Source organism: Pipra filicauda, unplaced genomic scaffold (genome assembly GCF_003945595.2).
Source record: "Pipra filicauda isolate LSUMZ 115617 unplaced genomic scaffold, ASM394559v2 scaffold281_size1565311_pilon, whole genome shotgun sequence".
Lineage (NCBI taxonomy): Eukaryota > Metazoa > Chordata > Aves > Passeriformes > Pipridae > Pipra > Pipra filicauda.
Window position 1 is genome coordinate 108,226 of NW_024104400.1, and position 19,466 is coordinate 127,691.

The 19,466-nt window shown below is 59.6% G+C and overlaps 2 protein-coding genes across 3 annotated transcripts; one reads left to right on the top strand and one right to left on the bottom strand.

Moving 5' to 3' along the window:
- The first annotated feature begins 447 nt into the window (after window positions 1–447).
- ZDHHC9 (zinc finger DHHC-type palmitoyltransferase 9) lies at window positions 448–14,350 on the top strand. 2 transcript variants are annotated; one of them, XM_027734309.2, is made up of 10 exons: window positions 448–520; window positions 853–1,155; window positions 7,961–8,121; window positions 8,672–8,830; window positions 10,325–10,462; window positions 10,602–10,650; window positions 10,911–11,013; window positions 11,146–11,249; window positions 11,366–11,531; window positions 12,271–12,375. In XM_027734309.2, exons 2-10 carry the CDS (start codon window positions 989–991, stop codon window positions 12,373–12,375), a joined length of 1,152 nt encoding a protein of 383 aa, XP_027590110.1. In that variant the 5' UTR covers window positions 448–520; window positions 853–988. The 2 variants fall into 2 exon arrangements, with proteins under 2 accessions (XP_027590110.1, XP_039238640.1); XM_039382706.1 differs by lacking the exon at window positions 448–520 and having other exon boundaries at window positions 933–1,155; window positions 12,271–14,350.
- Window positions 14,185–19,151, bottom strand: SASH3 (SAM and SH3 domain containing 3). Its single transcript, XM_027734310.2, has 8 exons — window positions 19,083–19,151; window positions 16,788–16,883; window positions 16,396–16,545; window positions 16,075–16,225; window positions 15,853–16,001; window positions 15,522–15,728; window positions 15,123–15,273; window positions 14,185–15,027 (listed from the first exon to the last, which is right to left on the bottom strand). Exons 1-8 carry the CDS (start codon window positions 19,134–19,136, stop codon window positions 14,840–14,842), a joined length of 1,146 nt encoding a protein of 381 aa, XP_027590111.1. The 5' UTR covers window positions 19,137–19,151; the 3' UTR covers window positions 14,185–14,839.
- Window positions 19,152–19,466: the final 315 nt, after the last annotated feature.

A 19,466-nucleotide genomic window follows, 5' to 3' on the forward strand; every position in this document is an offset into this window, starting at 1 on the left:
TGGTGGGCACCTGGTGCGAGAGAACGGAAAAGAAAACCAGGAACAGCGGAGCTGCGCCGGTCAGGCCCCGCCGGGGGTCTGGCGGGACCCGGGCCAGGCCAGTGACACCCCGTGTCCGTCCCGGTCCCGATCCCGATCCCTATCCCGATCTCGCCGCACCCGGCCCAGGCCCCGCCCCCGACACGTGCCGGGCCGCGCCCCCGCCCCGCCTCCCCTTGTCCGCACCGGGGCGGGGCCAGGGCCGCTGAGTGACAGCGTACCTGACCAATGGACACGCGGGAAGCTCAGAAGAGGGAGGATCCTCCTCAGAACGACAGCGCTGGCGGCCAATGGGCGGGCGGGACGGGAGGAGCCGCCGTGGAGTGGCAGCAAGCGCGGCCAATAGGCGAGCGGGGCGGGGCGCGGGGGCGCGGCGGGGCCAATGGCGGCGGCGGCCGCGCCCCCTTTGGGTTGCGGGGCGTGGCGGCCCCTCCCGGCGCGGAGGGAGCGACCGGCCCGGCCCGACTGGCACCGGCACCGGGTGAGCGGCGGCGCGGGACCCCCCGCGCCCTCTCGAGCCCTCCCCTTCTGCCCTCTACCCTCTGCGGGGCGGGTGCTGCCCTGCCCTGCCTTGCCCTGCCCGGCCGCGCCCCGTCCCCTCCCGTCGCGGGGCCGCCCCGCCGCCCCCTCCCCGCCCAGTCGATGGTCTCCCCGTAGGGCCGCGCCCCGCGCCCCCTCCCCGGTGGGTTCCCGCGGCGACGCCCCTCCTGGGCGCGGGGTTTCCATGGCGACGGCCGCCACCCCCCGGCCCGGGGCTGCCGCCGCCGCCTCCCCGGTGCTGACCGAGCGCTCTCCCGGTTCCCTTTCCCGCAGCCGCCAGCGCAGCCCCGCGGGGCCCCGATGATGCCGGGGGCGCGGGCGGCGGAGCAGCAGGAGCAGCAGCAACAGCAGCAGCAGCAGCAGCGCCCGGACGCGCGGCGGCCGCCGCCGCCCCAGTGACGGCCCCGCCATGTCGGTGATGGTTGCGAGGAAGAAGGTGGTTCGGAAATGGGAGAAGCTGCCGGGCAGGAACACCTTCTGCTGCGACGGCCGCATCATGATGGCCCGCCAGAAGGGCATCTTTTACCTGACGCTCTTCCTCATCCTCGGCACCTGCGCCCTCTTCTTTGCCTTCGAGTGAGTTCCCCCGGGGACCCCAGAGGGGCTGGGATGGGACTGGGGACCGGTCCGGGGGCCTTGGGAGAGGGAGGGGAGCCTGGCATGAAGCAGCCTGGCAGAGGGGAGCCTGGCACGGTGCGGCTCTGCCTGCCCAGATCTGCCTCCTGGCCCTCAGTAGACTGAGCCTGGAGGTTTTGGGGAGGATGGGCCCTACCAGATCATTCCCCCGGCTCTGCCCATGGGATGACACTTCCCTGTGTTTGGACCCTGCAGGGTGACACTGGCCCTCTGTCCCCATGGGTCACCCTTTCCTCTGTCTGGGGCTTGGCAGTCCCGAGTGCTCCTGGCCCCGGGATGGCTGGGGTGTAAGGGCACTGCTGCTGCAGCCCCGGGGTCCAGCCTGTGTCCCTGCCCTTGGGGGGACATGCAGCCACCCCTGTCAGCCCCACCAGGGAGGTGGCCCTGTTGGGGGATTAATGAGGAATGAGGTTGGTGGCTCCGAGGCTCCTGACAGTCTGACCTGCCCCCAGTGCTGCACTACAGCAGAGGCCCCACAGCCAGAGCCACTCCAGTATTTGGGGAGGGTCCAGCCACCCCTTAGATCAGCTCTGCAGCCAAAACCCTGGATCCTGCTGAAGGAGAGGGACCTACCCCCTCCTTTCAGCAATCCCTGGGAGCTGGGCTGGCATTAAAGTAACCCTACAATCAAAAAAAAAAAAAACATAAAGGGAAAAGCTTATGTTTGCCCCAGCTGATGCTGTGGGAGGGTACAGGGCACCCCTGTCACCTGGTTTGAGGATGAAATTGGATCAGCTAAAGAACTGCAAAACTTCCCTTCCTCAGTCCCCTTGGGTATGTTTGTGTTCTGGGGCAGGAGAAGGGCTGACACAGGATTGGGTAACACAAAAGCTTGTTAAGCCAGGAAAAGCAAGCGGAAGGAGCTGCTCCCTGGCTAAGCCCTGGCTGTCCCTGCAGAGCCATAAACCCCTCAGCCCAGATGCTGGCCTCTTCAGCATCTTCCCCAGGCTAGGGAACTTGTCTCCACATCCCCTGGCCTGGCATGGCTCTCCCTAGTTCCTTACCCAAATTATCCCTGGCTCAGTCTGAATTCTGAGGTACCAAGTGACACCACTCTTGGTTTGTTGTTTGGGTTTTTTTTTCCGTCTGAAAAGTGGGGCTGAGCCTTCCTGCCTTGCAGGAAGAACTGCTGCTCCAGAAATGCTTTTTGCTGCTCCAGAAACACTGATTTGAGGGATAATTGCTCTGGCTCCCTGTGGGTCCTGTGGAGCGTGAACCACATCCCTCTCTGCTGTGGTTGCCCTCACCAGCTGCACCAGGCAGAGTGAGCTAAGGCTGTGTTCCATCCCTAGGCCGTGGTTAGCCTGGAATGTGACTAGAAATTCCTTTAGAAGCCCCTTTCCATGCTCTGGGAAGCAGAGGCCTATGGAGGGGTTGCTTGCACTGAGACATCCAGACCGTGCCTAGAGCCAGAGGGTGGGCTGTGCAGGGGAAGTGCTGCTGGGAGTAGGATCACTTTTGAATTTTAGTTAAATCATCTAAGGAAGACAAGGAAAAGTTTGGGAAAAGCCCGAATACCCATTTGATTCAGTGCATAATATCTCAGTGTTTTCTGTTTGGTAAAGAGGGAGTTGTTTTGAACTTGTTTGGGGATTTTTGTGTTTGGGAGAGGGATGAGATATTGCCTTCCCATCTGGAAGGACTCCCCAGGGTCTCTTTTGCACCGACCAGGCTGAGATGAGCAGCCGGGCTCCCTGCCTGCCCTGTGCACCTTCCACGCACCTTAGGGAGCTTTGGGTGAGGGTCTCAACCTTGAGCTTTCACCGTGTTGTGCATTTGTCTCAGCTTTTGGCAGATTCTTTTGCGTTTGCATGCAAATTCCTGGTTTCCCCTCTTAAAACTCGTGCCTCAGAGGAGCCATCCGGGTGTTAGGGTCTGGATTTGGAGCGTGGCAGTCGGTGGTGGGCGGAGGAGCCCTTCCCCTCCCTGCCCGCTCACTGCAGGGCTGCCCGTGCCGTGGTGCCTTTTCCATTCAGCTGAATCACTTGCGCAGTCACACCTTGTCTGAACACGGCTCCGGGGGTGCCTGGAGCCAGGATCTGTCTGGCTGCTCGCCCTGCGCCGGGCCGGGCTTGATCCCGGCGCTCCGGGCTGTGCTGGCTCCGGTTACAGCCGGCGCTGGTGGGGACCGGCACCCACATCAGGGGAAAAGCCACCGCCGTCCCTCGCTGGCAGGGTCCTCCGCAGCCCTGGAATGACGGCCGTGCTCTTTGGGCTGCTGCTTCTGGTGGTGTTTTTTTCCTCCGAGTATCTCCAGTGCCATCGGCTCCTCCGCGGTGTCCGCAGGCGAGCGGGCTGAGCCTCCTCAGCCCTGTGGGTGGGAGTTTCCGTGCTTTGATCCCCCAATCCGCAGCGCTGTGGTCTGGGATCGCGTAAGTCCCCCCATCCGGGAGCGAACGGGACCCAGAGGCTGGCAGAGCTCAGTGCCGTACCTGAGATCCGGCTCCTCTCTCCTGGATAAGGCAGAGGGACGGAGCCGTGCTGGCTCTGGCTCCCGGGAAGGGCTCTGCAGCCACCAGGGTCCTCTGCCCAAGGGCACCTCTCTCACCACCACTTCATCAGGGAGCAGCTCCCGCTGCTCAGGGCTGGTCCCTGCAGGGTCCGAGACCTGTGCTTAACTAGGTCTGCTCCATAACATGTCCCATAAAATTCAGTTCCACATCCTCTGGGCGTTATTTCAGACTCCTAACGGTAATGTCAGCCCTGTGGCTGGGCACTTAGCTCGTAACTCTGCCCGTGGTGTTCCGGCGTGAGAGAGGCCCATGTAAAGCACTTGTGAAATCCCTTTGGGAACGAGGATGATGGGATGCTGCATCCTCTCTCAGGCTGGGAGTTCCCTTTACAGTTTGCCAGCCTGTCTCATGGCCTGAAGTGAGTTCCTCACATAGCTGAAGGGAATGGGATTTCTTTTGCCTCCAGCTTTTCAGCACAGAACTTGATATCTGTAAATGTCAGAGGCTTCTCCAATGCCCAGGTATATTTGTCACTTTGTTTTTCCGACTTTCTTAGCTTTGTAGAGATGAAAATGTGTTTGTCTTCTGATAGGTTGAAAACACCTACACTGCCCCTCATGTGACTTTATTTTTTAGTTTTGATTTCCGAACCCCAGAGACCCAAGGCTGACAGAGGAGCCTCTGAGATGGTGTTACCTCTAGACAGATCTCTGACAGGCGCGGTCAAAACTTACACATGAGTTGATCGGTGCTTTTTAATCACTGTAATTTCTTTGGATAGAGGTGAGTTTGTTGGTGTCCAGAGTTCAGCTTGTTTCGCTCCTGTTTGTATGTGCAGTGGCTGCTCCTGGGGTTTCAATTGACCTTTTTCTCGTATGTGGGTTCCTTCTCAGGAGATGACTTCAGCCTCCCTGCATGTCCTCTGTGACACCCTCATTCCCGTGTGGATCTTGGGGTGATCTGCTTGTGTGGAAACTTGATTTTTTAGCCAGGAAAAGAACAATAACATCAGCGTAATGCATCTGTGTCCTGCCTCAGCCGGGTCAGAAGCACATGGTGTGTGCTGGCAGTTGATGTGGGTCTGTAGTGAGGGTTTCTGTGTCACCGCTGGCAGATGAGGAGAGGTTCCATGGAGAGCTCCAGCTCTGCCTGGTGCTGCTGGGAAGGGCCTGGACGCAGATTTGTGGTTGTGGCACTTACCCGGGCTTCGGAGCAGCCTCTTCCACACTTACCACAAGCACAGTGGCTCCTGGACACCGTCCCAGAGCTGGGAGGTGCAGATGGCTGAAGTGCCCTGGTGAGGGTCAGGTGTTTGGGAAAGATACAGCTCTGCTGGCACTCACAGTGTGGTTGTGCCGTAGTTTAGGAAAGTTGATTTGCAGGTGAGATGTGAGTGACTGATATCATGAAGCTTGTGCTGAGCACAGTTGGGGCCTGTGTAGAAGATGCAGTGCCCAGTGGCTGTGGCTGCAGTCCCTGTCATCCAGGCATGGTGGCTTTCCCCTTCCTTCAGAGCTTTGCTCAATGTGCTGATTACAACAGACCTTCTCAAGAGGGCACAAAATAACCGGCCAAGCACTGTAACTAGTGGCACCTCCCAGCTGCTTCTCCCCCCACCCCCCCATTCCAATGATCTCTTTGTTGAGCCTTCCTGCCCCCAGCCCACCCCTCCGTGACAATGAATTGTGATAGTGCTGGTATTGTCTGCTTGTCGGTGACAAAACGCTCCGGAGCACAAATATGGTGCTGGGAGTGGGGGAGCAGCATCCTCACATGCCAACAGAGCATCTCTGTTGGCTCCGAGCTCTCCCAAACAAAAGATCTTTAAAATGTCTGTTACTGAGCAGTGAAATCATGCTGGAGATGCAGCATAGACCGAAGATACCCCAATGCTAGTGAGTACCTGAGTACCAAGTCAAGACTTTGTGTGGTTGCTGTCCCTGCTGTGGACACCAGCAGTCACCTCTGGAAGAGTGAGGCCCCATCAGTGCAGTGGAGAACAGGAGGCACGTGGGGGGCTCCATGTTGGGCTCCACGTTGGGCCTTGTGCAGTTTCAGTGTGGTGAGAGCTCCTCTGGCTCTCACACCTCTGCCCTCAGCTGTGAGGGGCTACAGAAGCCAGCCTAGTTAAGGGAAGTTAAGCTAAGCCCATGTGGAAGCAGGAGGGCTGTGGCTCAGCTTTAACACAGTTCATGGATCCATATTTAAACCCACAATATGTTCATGTTGTCACGGCAGTTCCAAAAGCTGTCGTGTCAGCTGAACAAGGGTCAGGCTGCAGCCCTTTGGGGCAGACAGTGTCCAGATTTTCAAGGAATAATCACAGCATCACTGAATCATTTAGGTTTGAAAAGACCTCCAAGATGATCTAGTCCAACCTTTGACCAATCCTCACCTTGTCACCCAGCCCAGAGCACTGAGTGCCATGTCCAGTCGTTTCTTGAACACCTCTGGGGATGGTGACTCCACCACCTCCCTGACCACCCTTTCCAGGAAGAAATTTCTGATGTCCAACCTGAACCTCCCCCGGCACAGCTTGAGGCTGTGTGCTCTTGTCCTGTCATTTGTAACCTGGGAGAAGAGGCTGACCCACACCTAAACCCATATTACATATTCCTAAACCCATATTTCTACCCCAAATGGGCTCCAAGGTTTCTGTTTGCTCTCTGACTGACTTGCAGCTCTCCCTGGACTTTGCCCTTGCAGAGGGAATGCAAAGTTATCTTGTGCTGCCTGAAGACGATAAGCTCAGCCCTCTGGCTCTTTGGCTGTGGGCAAGGCTCGGCACAGGGACGTTGTTTTGGGGAACTGAGGAGTGTGCAGTGTCTGAAATTAAGGATGTTGGTGTATGGGACAAGCCATGTGCATCACTGTGGGTGCTTGGTGTTGCAGCTGTGGCCAAAGCACGCTGTAGCTCCAGTGTGCAGCCCTTCTGTCCTTGTCACACGCTGGGGACAGTCGCTGGAGACAGCCAGTGGCCTGGTGAGCGTTCCTGTGGTGGGTCTGCAGAGCTGGAAGCTGCATTGTGTTTGGGGAAGCTGTGGTGGGAATGCTGTCCAGAATTAAGTAGTCAGTGCTGTGGAGCTGGTGGAAATGGCTTTGGTTGGGATGGCAGCCCCCCCAGGGAGCATAATCCCCGTCCTCTCACTGCAGTAGACTGATGCTCTCTTGGAGAGTAACTGTGGAACAGAAGGAATTGATCCACCCTTCACCAAAAAGGGTGAAGGGTGGGTCTAGGAAAGCCAGGTGCCTGAAAGCCTCAGTGCTCAGCTGCATCAGGAGGCACCCAGGGAAGCAACGTGTGAGAGGAGAGGTGAGACATGGCACGAATGGTGGGATTGGGGGGGGTTTCCCTTAAACCATAGGTAAGCTCTATAGGAATTTTGACCCAATATCAGTGGGATTTTCTGAAGGAATTAGGATAAATATGTGTTTTCTTTCAGCCCCGTATGTCTCTAAACCATGACTTCTGCCCAGGCCTGCGCTGTGGTGCTCATGGGAACATGGATGCGGCTATGTGGGAGCAGCACAGCTATGATGAAATGAGCCCCATGCTCCCTTTGCACTTCCTCCATCAGCAGGATCAGAACAATAAACTCCTTGTCGAGTCTTGCTGCATTTTAGAGCAAACAAACCTTGTACCATGTTCCCTCTTGGGCTTGGGAAATCTTGGAGCAGGAGCCTTTCTGCTTTATTTGGAGCTTTTCAGTCCCTTACCTCAGAAAAGCCAGAGGAAGACAGACATTGCATGGGAATGTTGCACTTCCAGAGGAACCCATTCCTGAGAAGCACAGGACGCAGTAAATTCCAGTAATTTCTGTGGTACTGGAAGCTACTGCCCTTTAGGGGCCAGCTAGAGATTCCCACCATCCTCATGTGCTTCCATGCCTTCCGGCATGGTAGGTCCTCGACCAGGCCTTGGGTGCTTCTTCTGGAGCTCCAGCCCATCCCTTGGCAGCAGGGGTCTAACAGGCATGGTCTCTCCAGCTCCCTGGTCACATTTCTGGCACCGCCCAAAACTGGATCTGAAAACAGAACAGATGCTGGGAAGTATCTGTGCCTGGCTGGTGGAAAACACAGCAGTGCTGTGATGGTGCCTGGTCACTGGAGCTGCCCCAGGAGCATTCCCCTGTGGTGGCGAATCAGAAGGACATGCTGAACAGCTTCTCTGCTCTAGATCTTACCAGTGCTCAGGAGCGCCGGGGCTTTGATGCCGTGCCAGGCGTGCTCAGCCCGGTGCCGGCAGACTCCAGACTCGCTCTGACTCATCTCCTCCCGCCCCGTGTCTGCAGGTGCCGGTACCTGGCTGTCCAGCTGTCCCCGGCCATCCCCGTGTTTGCAGCAGTTCTCTTCCTGTTTGCCATGGCCACGCTGCTGCGGACGAGCTTCAGCGACCCCGGGGTGATCCCGAGGGCCCTGCCTGACGAGGCAGCCTTCATCGAGATGGAGATTGGTGAGTGTGGGGCAGCCAACCTGGGGAGGGCTGGAAAAGCCTCTGTATTTCTGGCATATTTTTAGGCTGCAATCCCTGCAGAGCCTTTCTTCCTGGCTGGACCTCCAAAAGTGAGGAGCGCCCTGATCTGCTGGCCCATTGTGCTTGGCCAAGTCTCAAAAAGGGGGCATGATGTGCCTGCGTCTCTCTCTGGGAACCCTTTCACCTGCTACTTTCTCTCCTGTAGCCATGTACATACAAAGTTTGCTTTTGGGAAGGGGTGCAGGAAGTTTGGTGTGGCCCCTTGATCCCTCAGGGAGAGAGGAGTTTTTATGAATGCGGGTGACAACCCCTAGCCTCCTCTCAACGTGCCCATGAAAGCTCTGGCATCCCTTTTCCTGCCTCCAAGCTGCCAGGTTGGCTCTGGCTCGCATGAGCAGAGCTGCAGCCGCCGGCTCTGGAGCCAACAGGCTCTGGTCCCGCTGGTAGGAAAGGCAGGGAAACGAGTTGTCGTTCTGGGCCTGTCGTGTTGTAGCAGCAGGTCCGATCTGTGCTCTGTTCTCTCTGGCAGAGGCCACCAACGGGACCGTGCCACAGGGCCAGCGCCCGCCCCCGCGCATCAAGAACTTCCAGATCAACAACCAGATCGTGAAGCTCAAGTACTGCTACACGTGTAAGATCTTCCGCCCGCCCCGCGCCTCGCACTGCAGCATCTGCGACAACTGCGTGGGTGAGTGCAGGGCTGGGCCTGCTCCTGCCCTCAGCTCCTGTGGGGGAACCTTGGAGAAAGAGGGTGTGCTGGTTTAAGAGTTAACCAGCAGGGGAAATGAACTCAACTCAAAGGAGAGATTATAAATCAGAATAACAATTTATTACAATAATACAGTAAGTACAATCATACAAACAAACAATTGGTCTTAACCCACAAAACCCAAATGTATAACCCAGTACCCTGGGGCATGAACAAAGTGGTGTTCCTTGGGCCCCGCTTGAGTCCAAAGTAAAGGGAGAGGGGAAGAACCTGCTGGTGGGAGAGCTGTTGCAGTCTGGTCAAAAGTGGTGATTGCAGTCCAGTATAGGGTGGTGGTCTAAGTCTGGTTGAGAGCGATGAGCTGCAGTCTTCCTCTGGATCCCACGAGTGGGTTAAAAATGTTCCAAAACTCCAAAATTATATACCCTCCAGTTCAGGCAGGAATGCTCAGTACTTCCCTCAGGGTGGGGAGTTCCACAAAGGGTGTGAGGACAAGAGCATCCTCCTATCTCACAGGCCTCTAACACCTAGTTTATAGCCTGAGGAGTCAGGCTCTATGGGCAGAGGGTGCGAATAGTCTATTGACAACAGTTTCTGGGAAATGGCATGGAAGGCTATAGAATACACAGTTTTGGGTTACACCCATACCATGATGAACTGATCTCAGCTGTCCTAACTAGGACAGAGGGAGACCTGTGCCTCATGCTGGGCGGGTCTTGAGTGGTGGTGTGTCCACATAGGGACAGGCTGCCTTGTCTTATGCTGAAGGAGCTTGATGTTTGCTCAGCGCCTGGAGCCACGTGGTTACTCTTTGCCAGGACTTTGGCAATAACTAGCCTAACCAAGTCCAACTTCTCCGTGTGTGTGTGTGTGCACAGCCTGTTTTTCTGTTCCACTGGACTCTGGCCTTGCTGGAGGGTTCTAGTGGAGAGTTGTGTCTTGGATGACAGCAGCTCCTTCATCAGCATGGGGATTGTGCTATCCTATGGGGTGCCCTGGTTGTTGTCCTCCTGTGTATATAATTGGCTTATGTTCAGCATTGCTGCTCCAGGTAGAAATCCCGTTCCTCCTCTTCAGATTGCCGACCTTTGTGTGTTTATGCACTTCCACGAACCCTCTCCTGATTATTCTAGTAGGTATATAGTGGGTTGGGTAACAACTTGGGGACTCCCAGGCCTTCATCTAACCCGTGTGCTGTGGCTGTTGTACCCCAGGGAGAGAAGACACACAAGGGGCCAAGTTCAAACTCTCTCTTAATGTGCAAAATGACTCATTATGAAACGATTTTGGACTTTCTGACCTGGTCTCCCTTCCTGGACGGGGGCTGGGATACAGAGTCCTGAGTGAGCAGAGTGTTGGACTTAGGAGTCCTTATTAGCCTGAGAGATTTTTGAGGTAGGGGCACAGGAGCAAGGATCCGGAGGTGGGCAGGGCTGTGTTGGAGGGTGCTGATCTCCGTCTTGGCTTCCCCAGAGCGCTTCGACCATCACTGTCCCTGGGTGGGCAACTGTGTGGGGAAGAGGAACTACCGCTACTTCTACCTCTTCATCCTCTCGCTCTCCCTCCTCACCATCTACATCTTCACCTTCAACATCGTCTACGTAGCACTGAGTGAGTCTGGCTGGAGGGCTGGGAAGGAGGGAGGGAGTAAGGGTACAGATAGCGGTGGGAAACCAGAGTGATGGAGTGGGAAAGGGAATTTGATGGGATGTTCCAGAGTAAAAAATATCTCTTGCTTTTTGTATTGCAGAATCTCTGAAGATTGGATTTCTGAACACGTTGAAGGAAACCCCAGGGACATATCCTTCCACAGTGCTTCTTCTCTAAAGCTGGGGGCTAGTGGGAGCTGCATTATGGATGGGCTGCCCAGGCCACTCTAACATGTATCTCTGGGCATTTTTCCACCGATGACAAGATGGGGAGCAGTTTTGTGGCTTTTGGGAGGAGGCTAAAACAGAAAACCATGGTTAGGAGGGGAAGAGAAGTTGGTGTGCTTGAGGGTTGTGATAGGTGGGCTGGGCCCGCTCCCCAGCTGTTCCCAGTCCTTAACTGTTCTCACTGTACTGGAGGTGCTCATCTGTTTCTTCACGCTGTGGTCGGTGGTGGGGTTAACTGGGTTCCACACCTTCCTGGTGGCACTGAATCAGACAACCAACGAAGACGTAAGTAGACTCTTCCTCTGAGCCGTTGCCGTTTCTCAGCACGTCACAGCTGTGCCCACTCTGCAGGCCAAGGCAGGGCTCTGGGGGAGGGTTTCCCTGGGGCAGACCTGACCTTGTGCCTGACTGTTTCAGATTAAGGGGTCCTGGACTGGGAAGAACCGTGTGCAGAATCCCTACAGCCACGGCAACATAGTGAAGAACTGCTGTGAGGTGCTTTGTGGGCCTCTGCCTCCCAGGTAAGCTGTTGAGGGGCAGCCCTGACCTTTGCCTTCCACCAGCACTTCTCCTGCTGGGAAAAGAGATGGGATCTGGGGAAGCATGTGTCTCTGATGGCATGGCTCTGTTCTTGCAGTGTCCTGGACAGACGGGGCATCCTGCAGCAGGAGGAGAGCACAGCTCAGGAGGGGCCGTGCCCACGGGGGCCTGGCACGCAGGAGCCCCCGGCCATGCAGGGCCCCAGGCAGGCTGAGGAGAGCAGCATGAAGCAGCAGGATGGCAGCATTCCTCTCCCCAGTGTCGTGAGTAATCCTCTTGGGAGCTGGGGGGGCTCTTGGACAGTGAGGGAAAGCTGAGAGTGATGTAGGAAGGACAGAACGACATAGGGGGGCTGTGCTGAGAGGCTGCTGGTGAAAAGCCAGTTTGGTCTGACGCTGGAAACCAGGGCCTCTTGGTTTCCTGGAGTTTCCTCAAAGGAGATCACAGCTGGCTGTGGTTTTGGAGATCAGTACTGCCATGAGAGCACTCAGGAGCTGTCACCCATGGAGCTGGGAGGGTCTGGGGAGGGGTGGGATGTTGCCTGCATCTTGTTCTGGTGCTGCATGTGAGCTGCAGGGCTCTCCCTGGGAAGGGTCCTCACAGGTGTGAGATCTCTGTCTTTGGAGAGCAGCCTGCTCTGTGTTTGAAATTAGCCCTGCTTTAAGGACATAGTTGGACAGGAGACCTCCAGAGTGCACTTCCCTAAATTATTCCATGAACATGGTGGGAAATGTTTGGGCCTGCTCATGCTTGGGCACAATCTGCTGCTTCTCTGGTGGATACAGTCCAGACCACTTCTGCTGGAGCAGTCCAGTGCTCCAGCTCTTCCCGAAGCTTTTGTTGTTTTTGTTGGGGGGCCCCTGGTTTCTCCTTTTCCCAAGCCCAGCCGAGACTGCTGCTGGTGGAGCTGGAGGCAGGAGCAGAGCCGTGGGGCCTGTATGCTCAGACAGGTGCTCTGTACCGGGGTGTGTCCCTGCAGGTCACTCTGTCCTCTCTCCCCAGGTCCCTGCGCCATCCCTGAGTGACACCGAGATGCCGGAGGAGAAGCAGCGAACGCCTGGGGAGGTCCCGGTGCCCTCCCCGGACGCTGGGCGAGCGGAGCACTAGCGTCTGCTTGGAAGGGAGAACTTTCTTGTTTTGTCTAATCAAAGCTGGAAGTGATGGAGGAGAGGAGGAGGAGGAGGGCTGGATGGCAGGCACCTGATTCCCCATGGCCATTTTGCTTTAGTCATTACTCACCACGGTGTGGGCCAGCCGTGGCACGGGACAGCGAGTGTGGGTGGCACGCCCTGGTCACCACGGGGCACTGCCACTGCTGAGGCAGGTCTGCCTGCGGCCAGGGCTGGGCCTCTGGCTCTGCAGGCTGTCCTGGATGCTCCATCCCGGCTCAGGGCCGGGGCTGTCCCTCTACCTGGCCCCGGCTCTGATGGGGCAACTCGTGGTCCAGCAGCTCAGCAGTCAGGGCCAGCCTGCTCCCTCCTGCTGAGGAATCCCCTGCTCCCTCCTGCTGAGGATCCCCATGGGAAGGGGAAAGCAATCATGGCAGTAGCATCCTCTCTCCCCTCCTCCCTCCTTCCTCTAATCTGTGACGTTGTTTTGTGGTTGGCGTGGCAAGGCTTGTCAGGAGACGTTGTGGTGCCCAGAGGACCCAAACAAGCGGGGAGGAGTTCTGCTGGCAGCGGTTTTTAAGTAGCTTTCTTCCTGTGCTCCTTTTCATGTGACATAGCTGGGGCAGCAGCTATGATGGGGACCCTCCTCACCCTGCCCTGGGGCTCACACCGACCCGGGGGCTTGAGGGAAGGAGCGGGCAGCCTCCCCGACCTACACCAGCCACAGAGTGGTGCCAGGGTGTACTGAGCTGCAGGGAAGGGTCTGCCTGTGCCACCGGCTCCCTGGCTGGTGCTGGGGCTGCATTTGCTGCTGGGTGTCTGCACTGAGCCCTCCCCTTGCTGTGGCACGGCCGCTCTGCAGAACCTCAGCCCTGACTGTGTTGTGTCCTTGTGTTCCGGTGTCCCCCATCTGCCTTGCTCTGCAGTTCTCAGCCATCCCAGACTGGCTGTGGGAGCCTTGGATCTTCCCAGGGCTGTGCTGGCTGCCCGAGGATGGGCTGTGTGGTGTCACTCACCTGTGTGTCCTCAGCAAAGTCGGGAGAAGAGGCTGGGGGGGATGGTGGGAGAGCTCCATGTCGTGGCAGGGCTCCTCCTCCCCTGCCCCACTCCCTGTCCTGTGCTGGCAGGACCCTCAGGCCTGCGGGGTCCCTGCAGAGGCCCGTGGTGGGGAGAGGCCATTCCGTGCCCTGGCAGCTCCCCATCCCACACCATGAGTGCTGGGCACTCCTGTGCCTCCTGCAAGTGTGCAGTGGGTGGTGGCAGGTGGGGGGTGTCCTGCCTGGCCAGTCCTGTGTGTGTCTCCATGATGCTCCTGCCTGGCAGCGGGAAGTCGCTGTTGCTCCGCCCCTGGCCTCATGCCATCCTGCTTTCAGCAGCTGTGTGGAGCAGCCCTCTGGAGCCCGGCCTGTGCCTCCCACCTCGCTCCTCTTCCCTGGGCCCTCGCAGCGTGGCCCTGGGCTGTGGCTGGCAGCGGGTGACAGTGGTGTTGACGTGGCGTTAACGTGGCACCGGCGCTGCCCCCTCTCCTGCGGTGCCGGGGTCTCCTCTCCCGGTGAGAGGGCAGAGCTGCTGCTCTGGCTGTGGCCATGGGTCCGCAGTGGCCCTGCAGCTGCTCCTGGCCTCCCTGCCATGGCCCTGTAGCCAGCCCGGTCCCATCTCGTCCCCGCAGGACAGGGGTCCTGCTCCTGGCCCTGAGCACCCCGCCGGCCGTGGGAGCCGCCCCAACATGCTACTGACCAAATCTCAAATTCAGTGTGAAAAAGTGTATTTTTTGGCTCTGCTGCTCCCCATTCCATGCAGTGTGGGGAGTGCTGCCTGCCGGGACTGCCGTGCCAGTGAGGCCTGCCTGCGCTGGTCGGGGTCTCCAGAAGGAAGGGGAGGTCGGGCAAGGGTTGGGCGTTCTTTATTTTTTTCTTCTTATTTTTTTTTTAATTTTAAAACAATGAAGGAAACTTAATTGGTTTGAAAATGGCTGAGCTGTAGCCCCTGCGTGTCTGTGCTGCCCCAAGCCAGCTGCCTTTTCCCCCTTCCCTGTGCCTTTCCAGCCTCTCCATCTCACACTTCCAGAGTGTCTTAGCTGCATTATTTGCATCCTGCTGCCCCCCATGGCGAGTGAGGAGGGGTCTCTATGTGCCCGTGCTGAGCAGTGACAGTGAAGACTTCATTTGCCTGCAGGCATGGCTCCTGTCCTCAGCTCCCTCAAGCCTCCTGGCAAATCCAGGAGCAGCAGCCCATGCCTGGAGCACGGTGCCCTGGGGTGCCCAGAGCCCCCACATCGGGGCAGCAGTGCCAGGCAGCACCATGCAAAATGTCCTGGGGGTACAGCACCTGCCTGTGGTGCCGGGGCCAAGCTGGGCCCTGAGGTCACGCCGCTGGGGCTCCTCTGTCCCCTGCCAGCAGCTGTCCCCTCTGGTCTGTCCCTGCTGCCAGGGCCAGAGTGGGAAGCAGCAGTGCCAGTGGGCTCAGGGGGACTGTGCCATGGAGAGAGCCCCCAGCTGCTCCTCAGGACCCCCCAGCTCGGCCTCCTCCCGGCTGCCATCCAGGGTCTCCGATCCCTCGAAGCAACCTGAGTCCCGGGGAATGTCCCCTTTGGGCTCCGAGGGTGATGGCAGGGCTTCAGAGCTGTCACCATCCTCCGGCTCACTGGCTGCTGGGAGAGGGACCGAGGCGTTAGTGGTGCTGCTGGGGTGCCCAGCAGGGGGGACTGTGGGTGGTGGTGGGGGTCTCCCTCCCCAGGGCTCTTACTGTCGTAGTCCAGGAGGAGCTCAGCAGCTGTCAGCAGCTTGGCGCGGTGCTGGGGGTCTGTGATGTGCAGCTCATTCAGGTGGGTCTCCTTCAGCTCCTTGAAGTCCTCCAGGGTCTGGTACCCATTCAGCAGGAGGGTGGGGATGTGTTCCTGGGTGAGGGATGGTGGGCAGGGATGAGCAGGTGGCTCCCCTGGCCCCCGGTGTGGGTCCGTGGTGGGCACTTGCCCCCACATCACCCAGAAATGCCCCATGTGTCCCCTCTGTGCCCCTGGGGTACTCAGTGGAGGGACCCACAGGGATGGGGGATAGTGAAGGGGAGCAGAGAGGGAGTGGTCCCACTGCTGGCACCCTGGGCACGTGCTGGGTGCCACTGTTCCCCATGGCTGCCATCCCTCACCTGCAGGTTGATGCGCTCCAGCAGCTCATGGAGGGTCTTGGGCTTGAGGCGCTTGCTCCGGCTGGAGCCCCGGCTCCTGCGGGCAGGGACTGTCTCCTCAGGGATCACATCCACATAGATGAACTTGAAGGAGCCCACCCTGTTGTTGAGCAGCCCAGTCCAGGTGCCCACAGGCGGCTTCTCGATGATGCCAATGATGTCCCCTTTCTGGACCAAAGGAGATGGGGTGGCAGTGGGTGCAGGCTTGGGGACAGCTGGGGAACACCTCTGCCTCAGGAGGGTCCCCAGCCACCGTCCCTCCCTCCCTAGGGCCGCAGTGGCCGTGGCTCACCCGCAGCTTCAGCGAGTCCTTGTCGTAGGGGCTGGGGGTGAAGTCGGTGTGGACGCGGGCCCGGCCGCAGAAGGGGCCGGCGTAGGCTGGGACAGTCTCCTCCAGCTGCAGGCTGTCCCGGGGACCACCAGGGCTGGGAATGTCGCTGCCTGCAGAGAAGAAGAGGGTCAGGATGTGCTCTGCTGGGGGCTCGGACCGGTGTGCTGCTGGGGCTGGGCTCACCGCTGGACATCTGGCGGCTGAGGGGTGGGCGCCCGTCCTCCTCCTCCTCCAGCTCCAGGTACGACAGCGGCACCTCGTCGTGGCTCCGCTCCTCTGCGCTGCCATCTGGGGACAGCGGGCACGGGGACCCCTCCTCCTCCACCTCTCCCTGCTACGGGGACCGGGCTCAGGCTGGGGGAGGAGGAGCTGACCCCCACTCACCTGCCCATGTCCCCCATACCCCCCACTCACCTGCCCATGTCCCCCATACCTCCCACTCACCTGCCCATGTCCCCCATACCCCCCACTCACCTGCCCATGTCCCCCATACCCCCCGCTCACCTTGCCCTCGGCCAGTGCCTTCACGGCCATCCTGCCCATCTTGCGGTTCATGGTGCGGGAGATGACCGCCCGCCACTTCCTGCCCAGCTTCGTCCCACTGCTCCGCGGGGCATCCTCAGGGCTGGCACTGCTGGGATCATTCTCAGGAATCTGCCAGAGGGATGGAGAGTGAAGGCAGAGTCCTCCATCCCAGGCAAGCCTCAGCGGGGTCACACAGGGCTGTGAAACCCCAAATCCCACGCATGCTAGAACATGGGCTGCTCCATGGCATGTGGGCCCCTGGTAGGACCAGGAGTTTGGGGAAACCAGCTCTGAAATAGGCTGGGAAGGGGATCCCAGGGGAGCAGGGCATGTCAAGGGGTGCTGCTGCCCTGGGGAGGCTGGGAACTCACATTCTCCTCCAGGTTGAACTCCTTCTCGCTCGGCACGGGGGAGCTGACCTTGGACTTGGCAAAGTCCTTGAAGCTGCTGGAGCGCTGGAGGGAAAGCTGGGGGCAGGGGGAGGGGTGTGAGAGGGGAGATGGAAAGGTGTGAGGGCTTCTCTCTGCACCCCCTGCCCCAGCTCCCCTCCTCCCTCTGGGCTGCTCTGCCCATCCCAGGGTGATGGGAGAGTTTTTTGGCTGGCACAGTCTCCCCTGTCTCACCCCATTCCAAGAGCTGCCATGTGCTATGAGCCCGCCAGACCAAGGATGCAGAGCCCTGGTATTGCTCTCAGTGCCTGTGCAGCTGCTTGGCACAGCATTCCTGGGGCAGGGATGCTCCGGTATGGAGTCTGGCACTGCCAAGCTGGGAGCAGCCCAGGGCTGTGCCACGCTGCTGTCCTGGCACATGGGCTAGGCACGTCCTGGGGGAACACAGGGCTCTGCAGCACCCACAAGTGGGCAGGCAGTGAAGGGCTGGGAACATGAGAGCAGCCACGTCCCTGCTTCTGCCTCCGTGGTCAACTCCAGGACTGAAAGTTTCCCGTGTTTTCTGACTGCGAGTGTCCCCCACAGCCCAGAGAGCACCCTCAGCTGGCTCAGTGCCATCTTTGCGCCAAAGCCATCAAGGCAGGTTGTGAATCTCAGTCCTGCTGCACCCCTGTGCCCCTGCTCCTTCCAGTCTTCCCTGTGCCCCCTGCCTGCCTCCATCTTCATGTCCTCTGGTGCCTGTCCCATATGGGAAGGGTTTCTCCATGACAGGAGTGCCCTTGGTGCCAACCAGCCAGCATCCCAGCACAGCCACACGGTCCCGGGTCTCCCTCATCCCTGGATGCCAGAACTCCGTGTTCGGGCCGGGTGAGCTTGGCTCCCACTGCCGGCACGCTCAGAGCAGGCACCGCAGCTCTCACTCTGCCACCACCACAAACAGCGATTTCCGTTCTCAAGCGGCTCTGCCGGCTCTGAGCTCCTTACGAGGCCCTTCCTGCCCCTGCTCAGCCTGTCCCATCTTTATTCTCCTCCTCCTCGGCTCCACCGAGCATCCTTCAGCACTTGTTTTTGCCATTCCTTGCAGAGGGCTGGCTCGGAGTGGGACACCCAGAGCACCCCCGCTGGGGCTTTACAGGGCAGGGCCAGCTCCAGGTGCATCTCCGCTCCCACCCCAGCACCCCAAACCCACCAGACCCAGGAGCGTTGAACCCCCAGGAGCATTCCCTTCAGAGATAAAACAGCTCCAAAGCCAGGAAAGCTGCTGGCCCAGCACTGGAGAAGCCCTGGAGAGCCTGGCAGTGGGATGTGAGCCAGGGAGGCCGGGCTCTCCCGGAGCACAGCAATGAGAGGGAAGTGAGAGCGGCTGTGGCTGGGCAAGGGCAGGGGATGCCCACTGGGACCTGCCGGGCTGGATGGGTCCTCCCGGTGCAGTGAGGGGGACTTCACCCAGGTTTCCCGTGGGAGCTTCCCAGCACGGATGAGCTGCCATGGTGGGATGTGTGCCTGCCGTGGGCAGGGCCCTGGCACCAGGCACTGCCCTGCTCCCCACGGTGACCTGCCGATGCTGATGCCAGCCCAGCAGGGCTTGGCAAGAGCTGAAGTGCCAGCTGGTGTGAGACCTGGTGCAGGGGGATGATTGTGGCCCCCCCGGTGACTCCAGCCTCCAGACAGGTTGTCACGGGGTGGCACACGGCCATGCCACGCTGGGGGCTTTCAAGGGGCCACGGTGCTGGCAGCTGGTGCTGCTGTGGCTCCCACCTCAGAGCGGTGCTGCCAGAGGAAGCGGCCGACACGTGACAGAGCTGCAGCCTCGACCGCAGCACCTTGCCGGGCTGGGAGCTGCACACCCGGCACCGCCGCCGCGGCCCCCCAGGAAATGGCAGGCGGCCGCCCACGCCGTGGGGAGGCCATGGAGAGTGGGGGCCACAGCTCCCCCCCCCCAGCAGAGCCCCGCGGGTCCCACCGGCACCCAGGCTGGCACCCATGCTGATCCCGGGGACTGTGCATCCCAGCCACCCGTCCCACCAGGATGCAAGGCAGGGTGGGAGCTGGGCAGTGCCAGGACTACGCACTGGCGAGGCCACAGTGGCTGGTGGCAGCAGGGACAGACGGATGGCAGTGCCGCTCCCACGCTCTCGCAACCCCCTGGGGCTCTGCCCCAGCTCCCTGGCACCAGCCCTCCTGCTCAGCATCCCATGGCAGCCCAGGCTTGGACAACTCTGGGTGTGCAGGGACACCCGTGTGTGCTGAGGGCACCTGGATGCTGCCAGCACTCACCTTCCTGTGTCCTGGCTCCTTGTCCCCGGCGTTGGAGGGCTTGCGGCGCAGCATGGCACTGGGGCCAGAGGGCACAGCGCTCGGCAGCACCTCGGCACGTCCCGTCCCGCGGCACCGGCACCGAGCCGGGAGCGCACAGGAAGCCGGCGGTCACATGAGAGGCGCTTGCAGCCGTGCTTGGGGCGGCTGCCGGGGCGCGGGCTGGGGCAGGAGGAAGGAAACTCTTCACGGAACTGCTGCCCTGCCCGGGGCCCCCGGCGTGGGGATGGTGCCCGCACCCTGACACCTCTCGGCCATCGTGCTGCCCCCCCGGTGGTGTTGCCCATGCTGTGCCTCCCCTTGGCGATGCTGCAGATGGGCACAGTGTCCCCCCACCCCCTGCAA

Bases quoted from the DNA above. Each gene is read 5' to 3' on its own strand.
- ZDHHC9 (XM_027734309.2), top strand. From the start codon at position 989: ATGTCGGTGATGGTTGCGAGGAAGAAGGTGGTTCGGAAATGGGAGAAG. The intron at 8,122-8,671 runs GTGAGTGTGGGG...TCTCTCTGGCAG, and splicing joins CTTCATCGAGATGGAGATTG to AGGCCACCAACGGGACCGTG. The intron at 11,532-12,270 runs GTGAGTAATCCT...CTCTCTCCCCAG, and splicing joins GCATTCCTCTCCCCAGTGTC to GTCCCTGCGCCATCCCTGAG.
- SASH3 (XM_027734310.2), bottom strand. From the start codon at position 19,136: ATGCTGCGCCGCAAGCCCTCCAACGCCGGGGACAAGGAGCCAGGACAC. The intron at 16,226-16,395 runs GTGAGCGGGGGG...CGGTCCCCGTAG, and splicing joins AGGCACTGGCCGAGGGCAAG to CAGGGAGAGGTGGAGGAGGA. The intron at 15,274-15,521 runs GTGAGGGATGGC...TCCCTCACCCAG, and splicing joins TGGAGCGCATCAACCTGCAG to GAACACATCCCCACCCTCCT.